Source organism: Ornithorhynchus anatinus, chromosome 13 (assembly GCF_004115215.2).
Source record: "Ornithorhynchus anatinus isolate Pmale09 chromosome 13, mOrnAna1.pri.v4, whole genome shotgun sequence".
In the NCBI taxonomy this organism is placed as follows: Eukaryota; Metazoa; Chordata; class Mammalia; order Monotremata; family Ornithorhynchidae; genus Ornithorhynchus; species Ornithorhynchus anatinus.
The window spans coordinates 41635503-41644445 of NC_041740.1; the positions used below are offsets into that span (position 1 = coordinate 41635503).

Genomic DNA, 8943 nt, shown 5'->3' on the forward strand with positions numbered 1-8943 from the left:
CGACCGCCCGGCGCACGCGGCAGAAGCGGATCCCGCGGGAGCCTTGTAGGATCACGGCCGTTTTCCGCGTTGAACGACCCAAGTCCTGCCCTTGGCGGTGTTGAGCGTCAGTGAAACTGTACAGATCCAGGGGAATAAACCGGGGGGGGGGGGGGGGGGGGAAGGGAGCCGGGAAATCATTCCGCTCTCGGCGTCAATCTCCGGACTAATTAATAAATTGATTACAGTTGATAGTCTGTATCTTCACATCGAGGTGCCCGCGGAGTAATCAATGGTAATTAAAAAATCAATTGCTCTTCTGTAGTAATTAAATTTGTCCACTTAAAAGGGCCTAATTGATATTGCTGGCAGCTCATTTCCAGGAGGGCCCGGGAGAGGCGGGGGGGGGGGCGCGGTCTGAGGTTGCGCGTGGAGGGGTCTCCGTTCCCCGTGGGGAACGGCGGAGAGCAGATGGGCGGGATGGATTTCTTGGGCCGGGGCGGGACCGGAGGGTCCCCGCAGCTTGGGGGGTCACTCGGCGACGGAAAAGGACCCCGCCGATCGGTCGCTCCTTCCTTTTACCACGCGTTCATCCCAGCCCTGCGGTCTGGCTACCGGGCCCCTGGCCCGGTCCGGGGTGGGGTGGGGGGGCCGGGGACCCGGGCTCCGACGGCGAAGGGGCCGGGTCGGGGTGAGAGGAGAGTCCTCCCCACAACTCCCTCAGCCCCGTTCACTGCCGGGACCGCCGGGACCGCCTCCCCTCTGTCTAACCTGGATCTCTCACGTTGAGGTTTCGGCCCCGCCAGGCAACCCCCGCGGCCCACTCGGCGCCAAAAGGTCGGCGACGGGTCCGAGGACCGGGCTGGGACCGGGCGCCCGGGAGAAATCGAGGCTCGGGCCGGCAGCGAGGCGCCCCGCCTCGCGGAGGACATCTGTCTGGGTGGGTTTCTCTCGTCTCTGCTCTAGGGAGACCCCTGCTAGAGGACGGGCCCTGCGGGGGAGAGACTGGGGCACGAGGGGGACAGGATCCCCTTGCCCGGGCGGGGCAGAGATGTGGGGTTCAGTGGCAGTAGGCCCCGTCCCGAGCGGCCACCGAAGGCGGTGAGCTGCACCCAGCGGCCCGGAGACCCGACCGAAGCCCGAGCCTTCTTCCCCGCTGGCCGGGAGCTGCCGCGCCCACGGGGAGGGCGCCAGCCTCCCGCGCCGCGCCACTCCTTCCGAGGCAGTGACCGAAAACCCCGGGGTTCGCCTCGGCGGGAGGGTGATGCCCACCTTCGATTTACGAAGGAGAGAACCGAGGCCCAGACAATCATCATCATCATCATTATGGTGTTGGTTAAGTGTTCACTAGGTTCCGGGCACTATACCAAGCCCCGGGGCGGACACAACGAATCGGGTTGGACGCGGTCCCTGTCCCGCGCGGGGCTCGCGGTCTTCATCCCCATCTCGCAGACGAGGGAACCGAGGCCCAGAGAAGCCAAGTGACTCGCCCCGGGTCACGCAGCGGGCAAGTGTCCGGGCCGGGATTAGACCCAGGCTCCTCCGACTCCCAGGCCCGGGTTCTAGCCTCTGGGCCACGGTCGCTTCCCTCCTCTCGGACCGTCAGCTCCGGGTGGGATCGGGACCACGGGCGATCCGTGCCAGCCCCAGGGAGCGGCAGAGCGTACTCTCCCAACCGCTCAGTACAGTCCTCTGCGCGTGGTAAGCGCTCGATAAATGCCCGCCGATCGATCGTCCGATCGATCGATCGATCGTCACCACGCTCTCACGGCCGGCACACGAGTGGACGTGGCGTCGTAGACGGGGCGACCCTAGGCTCGCGGCTAGGGGAGGCCGCCGAGATAAACGGACTAATAACGGTGGGATCTGTTATTCGTTCAATAGTATTTATCGAGCGCTTACTATGGGCAGAGCACTGTACTAAGCGCTTGGAATGTCCCAATCGGCAACAGATAGAGACGGTCCCTGCCGTTCGACGGGCTCACGGTCTGACCGGGGGAGACGGGCGGACGAGAACGATGGCGATAGATAGAGTCGAGGGGAAGAACGCCTCGTAAAAACGATGGCGACTAGATAGAGTCGGGGCGATGTGCATCTCATTCGGCAAAATAAACAGGGCGATGAAGATCTATACAGACGAGCGGACGGGTACGGCGCCGAGGGGGTGGGACGGGAGAGGGGGAGGAGGAGAGGGAGAGGGGGGAGAAGAGGGTTTAGCCGCGGAGAGGCGAAGGGGGGTGGAGGGAGCAGAGGGAGGAAGGGGGAAGCTCGGTCTGGGAAGGCCTCTCGGAGGAGGTGAGCCTTAAGTAGGGATTTGAAGAGGGGAAGAGAATTAAGATCGTCGGAGGTGAGGAGGGGGGGGCGTTCCGGCACCGCGGGAGGACGCGGCCCGGGGGTCGACGGCGGGACGGGCGAGAACGGGGGACGGAGAGGAGGCGGGCGGCGGAGGAGCGGAGCGTGCGCGGGGCGGGCGGTAGACAGAGAGGAGGGAGGAGAGGTAGGGAGGGGGGGGCGAGGTGACGGAGAGCCTCGAAGCCTAGAGCGAGGAGTCTCTGTTTGGAGCGGAGGTCGGCGGGCGACCACTGGAGGTTTTTAAGAAGGGGTCCAGGGCGGCTCGACTCTTCTCAAGGCGTCGACCTGGGGCCGATCCGGAACCGGTCTCCTGCCGGGAATGGGGAGGCCGGGGAGAGGCCTCGACTCCGGTGGAAGAATCCCTTCAATCGATGATGAGCGCTTACGGTGTGCGGGGGCAGTCGGCTGAACGCTTGGGAGAGGACAACGGCATCGGCAATAACAACAGTAACGATCACGGTATTTGTTAAGCGTTTACTATGAGCAGGGCGCCGTTCTGATCGCTGGGGGGGATCCAGGGTCATCGGGTTGTCCCCCGTGGGGGCTCACCTTTTTTAATCCCCACTGTTCCGGGTGAGGTCACCGAGGCCCGGAGAAGTGAGGTGACTTGCCCGAGGTCACGCAGCTGACGGGTGGCGGAGCCGGGATCAGAACCCACGACCTCTGACTCCCCCAGCCCGGCTCCTTCCGCCGAGCCGCGCGGCTTCTCTAAGATGAAGCCCGTGAGCCCCGCGTGGGACAACCTGATGACCTTCTATCCCCCCGCAGCGCTTAGCGCATAGGGATGGTCTCTATCTGTTGCCGAATTGCCCGTTCCAAGCGCTTAGTCCCGAGGAGCAGGGTGGCTCGGTGGCAAGAGCCCGGGCTTGGGAGTCAGGGGTCGTGGGTTCGAATCCGGCTCCGCCACTCGTCAACCGTGTGACCGTGGGCGGGTCACTTCACTTCTCCGGGCCTCAGCGACCTCCTCTGTCAAACGGGGGTGAAGACGGCGAGCCCCACGTGGGACCACCCGATTCCCCCTCTGTCTCCCCCAGCGCTTAGAACGGCGCCCCGCACGGAGGGAGCGCTTCACAGATACCAACGTCATCATTATTGTTATTCTCCGGGCCTCAGTTCCCCCTTCTGTAAAACGGGGGTGAAGACGGCGAGCCCCACGTGGGACCACCCGATTCCCCCTCTGTCTCCCCCAACGCTTAGAACGGCGCCCCGCACGGAGGGAGCGCTTCACAGATGCCAACATCACGACCGTTATTATTGCTCTGCACCTCGGAAGCGCTCGATAAACACCGCCGAATGAGTAGCGAGCGCTTCACAAACGCCCTCGGTACCAGGGATCGGCAGAGGGTGGGTTGGGGTGGGAACTAGCAGCGCCGGGCGGCGGTTTCCGTCCGGACGGCGGCGGCGGCGGCGGCGGGGCGCGCAGCCCGGGGAAGGGGCACTTCCGGCGGCGGGGAGCCCGGCCGGGGGCGGCGCGGGGGGGGGGGGGCGGGGCCGGGAGGTCCGGAGGAGGGGCGGCGCGGGCCGGGAGCGGGAGGCGCGCGGGAGGCGAGCGGGAGGCGGCGGGGCCATCCGCTGGGGGCGGGCGCGTCTGCGCCTGCGCCGGGGTCCGCGCCTGCGCCCGGGGGGAGCCGAGCCCGCGCCTGCGCCCTGAGGCCCCGCGCCCGCGCCTGCGCCCTGGGGCCCCGCGCCCGCGCCTGCGCCCTGGGGCCCCGCGCCCGCGCCTGCGCCCTGGGGCCCCGCGCCGTGGCCGCAGCGTCGGCAGCCTCCGCCTTGTGGCCCGCGCGCCGGGGGCGGGGGACCCGCCCCTCCCCGTCCCTCCCCGTCCCTCCCCGTCCCCTCCGTCCCGTCCCCTCCGTCCCCTCCCCTCCCGTCCCCCCCCGGGAAAGCGCAGCGGAGGGGGCCATGAGGCCGGCGCGGAGGCGGCGGGGACCAAACCCGCCCAAGGGCGGGCCGGGGCGCCGCACCCCCTGAGCCGCCGCGCCCCCGCAATCCGCCGCCCCCGGGGCCACGGGGCCCACGTCGCATCGGTGCCCCCCTCGAGGCGGCGCCCGCGCTGCGGGGGGCGCCCACGTCGCGGCGGTGCCCAGCTCCCGGCGGTTCCCGCCTCGGGTCCGCGCCCGCCTCGAGGGGGTGGCCACGATGCCCACGGCGCGGCGGCGCCCCCGTTGAGTCGGCGCCCCCGTCGAGGCGAGGCGAGGCCCCCGTCGAGGCGAGGCCCCCGCCGGGGACCGGCCCGAAGGGTCGTCGGGCCGCCCTCTCGTCGAGCCCCCGGGAGGGATGGAGCGGAGGGACGCGGCCGGGCCGGGCGGCGCGGCGGGCAGCTGAGGCGCCCCGGCGGGCCGGCCGGGCGGCACCGGCCTCCCGCCCGCCCGCCCGCCCGCCCGCCGCCGACATGCTGCAGCCCTGCGTCGGGGCGGCGCGGCTGCCGCGCAAGAGGCCGTACGTCTGCAACATCTGCCCCAAGCACTTCGAGACGCCGTCGAAGCTCGCCCGCCACTACCTGATCCACACCGGGCAGAAGCCCTTCGAGTGCCACGTCTGCCGCAAGACCTTCCGCCAGCTCGTGCACCTGGAGCGGCACCAGCTGACCCACAAGCTGCCCCACCAGTGCGGCGTCTGCCAGCGGCTCTTCCGCAGCCCGGCCGCCTTCCTCGAGCACCAGCGGCTGCACGGCGGGGGCCGCCAGGGCCCGGCGGAGCCGGCGGGGCCCCCCGCGCCGCCCTGCCGCCGGGCCCCGGCCCCGGAGGACCGCCGCCTGCCGCCCTGCGCCCTGCCGGACCGGCGGCACGCCCGCTGCCCCGCCCGGCGGCGGCGGAGGCCGCACGGCTGCGACGCCTGCGGCAAGGTGTTCCCGTCCCGCTCGAAGCTGGAGCGGCACCAGCTGATCCACAGCGGGCAGAAGCCCTTCGCCTGCCCGCTGTGCGCTAAGGCCTTCCGCCAGGCCACCCACCTGAAGATCCACCAGCTGACCCACACGGAGGAGCGCCCCTTCCGCTGCGGCCTCTGCCACAAGGGCTTCAAGGTGCAGAGCAAGCTGCTGAAGCACCGGCAGGTCCACGCCAGGAGCCGGGCCCGCCAGCCGGTCGGCCCGCTGGGGCCCAGGGCCGGCCGGGGCCGCCCGCGGCCCCCGCCGCCCGCCGGCGAGCCCCCGGACGCCCACTCCGTCTACGTCGTGCCCTTCCAGTGCGCCGGCTGCGAGCGGTCGTTCGAGTCGGAGCCGGCCCTGCGCGGGCACCGGTGCGGCCGGCCGGCGGCCGGGGGCCGCGGGGCCGGCGGCCGGGGCCGGGGCCGGGGCCGGGGCCCGGGCCCGGCCCGGCGCGGGCGGGCGGGGGAGAGGGCGCCGGACGCCCCGCGGGCGGAGCGGAGGAGGCCCGGGGCGGGCTCCCTGTGGGAGGGCGGCCCGGCGGGCCCCGCCGCCCCCGGGGAGCCCGGCCCCGACCCGGCCGCCTCGCCCAAGGCGTTCAAGAACCTGCACGGCGCCCGGCTCGGGCCCCGCCGGCCCATCGGCGGCAAGAGGAGGAAGAGGCCCGTGGTCCTGCCCTTCTCCTGGCCCCGGCCGCGCCGCCGCCGCCGCCGCCGCCGGCGGGCCCGAGCCCCGGGCCGGCCCCGGGCGCGGAGGGCCCGGCGCCGCCGGACCCCGGCCCGCCGCCGGCCCCACCCCTGGACGGCCTGGACGTGGTCCCCTGGACGGTGGCGGCCCCGGCCGTCGACCCCCACGGCCGCGCCCGGGCCTGCCAGTGCGACCGCTGCGAGAAGGCCTTCCCCTCCACCTCCAAGCTGCAGCGCCACTACCTGATCCACACGGGCCAGAAGCCCTTCGCCTGCGCCCTCTGCGGCAAGTCCTTCCGCCAGTCGGCCCACCTGAAGCGGCACCAGCTGACGCACGCGGAGCGGCGGACGTGCGACGGCCCCGCCTGCCGGCTGGCGCACGGGGAGGGGCCGCCCGGCCGGGCCGAGCGCGAGGGGCCCGGCCGCCGCCCGGGCCTGGCGCCGGGCCCCGCCCGCCGGGCCGCCGCCGCCGCCGCCTCCCCCGGGCCCGAAGCGGGGGCCCGGGCCCGGGAGGGGGTCAGGGTCTACCAGTGCAGCGTCTGCGCCAAGAGCTTCAAGTCCCCGTCCAAGCTGGAGCGCCATTACCTCATTCACGCCGGCCAGAAGCCGTTCGAGTGCTCCTCCTGCGGCAAGACCTTCCGCCAGGCGCCCCACTGGAAGCGCCACCAGCTCACCCACCTCAAGGACCGGCCCCGGCCCGACGCCGACCCCCTGCCGTGACCGGAGCCCGGCCCCGGACGCGGCGGGCGGGCGGGCGGGGACGGCGGTCACCCGGCGGCGGCGGCGGCCGGGGCGGGGCGGGGGGCGGTCCGCGGCGGGGCGGGGCCGGAGACGGTCCGCGGGGGTCGAGACGGACGCCCTGCGGCCGGGACCGGGGTCTCCGCCCCGGCGGCCGCCGTCCCCGCTCCCTCCCCTCCCCGACCCCCCCGTTCCCGAGGGACGGCGGCCCGTCCCCCGGCGAGCCGCGGGTGGTCGGCGCGCTCGCCGCCCTGCCCTCCGCCCGGGGCGCTGGGTTCGAGTGGGCGCTCGATCGTTCCCTGGTGGGGGGGGTGGGGGCCGGGAGAGGGCCTCCCGCCGGACCTCGCGGGCGCGCGACCGTCGACGGGGTCGGCTGCCTGCCTGCCCGGCGAGGTGTCGAGCCCTCGGGCTGCCTCGGGGAGCTCGGGTTCACCGAGCGCCTTGTGGCCTGCAGACCACCGACCGACCGTCCCGACCGCCGAAGGGAGTCCGGGAAGAGTGAGGAGACGGGATCCCCGCCCCCGGCCAGCCGACGGCCTCGGCCTCCGGGCCCGGCTGGGGGTCCCTCCCCCTCCCCGGCCCCCCGAAATCCCGTCTCTGCGCGCGGGGGGGGGCCGTCTCCTTCCCGACCGACCCTGGGCCGGGGACCTCGTCGGCCCGGCTCCCCTGCCCCCCCCCCGGAGCCGTCGGCGCCGCCCGTCCCGCCGTCGGCCCGGGGCCCCGAGACCCCCGGCCGCCCGGCCCCCGCCCCGGGGGCGGTTAGAACCCGGCGCGGAGGGCGCCGGCGGAAGCGGGGTACGGCCGATTTTGGCGGAGGACCTCAGGCGGCGGCGGCGGCCCACCGCCCTGCGGGGAAGCGGCCGGGGGGGAGGCGCGCCTCTGGGTCCCCCTCGGGGCCGGGGCGGGCGGGCGGGCGGCCGGCGGAGGCCGGCCCCGGGGCCCCTCCCGCGCTGCCCGACCCCGAGCCGGGCTGGCCCGGCCTCCGGCGGCCCCGCCGCTCTCTCCCCCGCGACGCCGGGCCGGACTCTGGGTAAAAGGCCGTCGGTGTCGATTCGCCGCTTTCGGAGGGGGATCCCCACCCGGGCCCCCCGCACGAGCCGGGATGCCGCCCCCCCGGATCCCGTCTCCGCGGCCGACGAAACCGAGGCTCCGCTCTCCGTGCTGCGCCTCGGAGGCCGTCGGTCGGCCCGAAGCGGTTTCGCCCGAAGCCTTGTCCGGCTCCCGCCTCTCTCCCTCGAGCCTTTTCCTCCCCGGAGGTGGAACCCGGTAGCAGATGTTGTCCGCGGTGTGTGCCGTAGAGGTCTGTGAAGTACCTGTGACGAACCGTTTATTCCTCGTGTACCTTTACCGAGCGGGCCGTGGGGGAACCTTACGGGGGCGGAAGGGGGTCGGCCGCGAGAGATCGGATTTTTCGAAAGAGGAGACATTAGCTGTCCAAACTAACGGTCCGCACTGCTGCATGTTAGAACTGGTAGGGGTTGCTGAGTCCTTTGTTTTTTCGCTTCTGAAAAAGAATAAAGCTGGTGAATATGGAGAGAGCGGGATCCGTTCTTTCAGCGCCTCTTGGATTCGGCCGCACCGCGGCCCGCCCGTCCGGTCGCCGGAGCCGCCCCCTCTCCGTCCGCTCTCTTGGGTTCGGCTCTTTTCCGCTTTCGCCCTCCGGCACCTTTTTTCACTTGGTCTTCTCAAACGCGTTTCGTAGGGCGCGTCTCCTCTGCCCTCACCGTCGTCGGCATTTATCGAATCCCTTCCCCGCGCTCCCAGCGGGCACTGGCGTGGAGGCGCCCACCTTCGGGCCCTCTGGTTCTTCGTCCCGGGACGAGGCTGGACTCCCACCCTGACGAGAAGCGCTCGGCACAGCGCTTGGCGCGTAGTAAGTGCTCAACAGATAACCCTAAAAATGCCGCGAGAAGCCGAGTGGCTCAGCGGATAGAGCACGGGCCCGGGAGTCGGAAGGACACGGGTTCCAATCCGGGCTCCGCCACCTGTCTGCCGTCACTTCTCCGTGCCTCGGTCACCTCGTCCGTGAAACGGGGACGAGAGCGCGAGCCCCGGGTGGTCCGGGGACCGTGTCCAACCTGATGAACTCGTATCGTTCCTTCTGTCGGTCGTCTTTATCGAGCGCTTAACTGTGTGCAGGGCACCGTACCGAGAGCTCGGGGAAGTACAACACGGCAATAAAAAGAGACGATCCCTGCCCACAGAGAGCCCACGGTCTAAAGTCGGCTTGCGGGGGGAGCCCCAGCGCTTAGAACAGCGTGAAGCGCCCAACAAGTACGATTATTATTATTATTATTATTATCATTATTATCATTATAAGAAAGA

General features: G+C 71.7%; 1 protein-coding gene across 1 annotated transcript; it reads left to right on the forward strand.

Moving 5' to 3' along the window:
- The first annotated feature begins 4708 nt into the window (after positions 1–4708).
- Positions 4709–6641, forward strand: ZNF770 (zinc finger protein 770). The gene is made up of 3 exons (XM_039913863.1): positions 4709–5599; positions 5950–6297; positions 6340–6641. The coding sequence occupies exons 1-3, from the start codon at positions 4724–4726 to the stop codon at positions 6598–6600; spliced, it is 1485 nt and encodes a 494-aa protein (XP_039769797.1). The 5' UTR covers positions 4709–4723; the 3' UTR covers positions 6601–6641.
- Positions 6642–8943: the final 2302 nt, after the last annotated feature.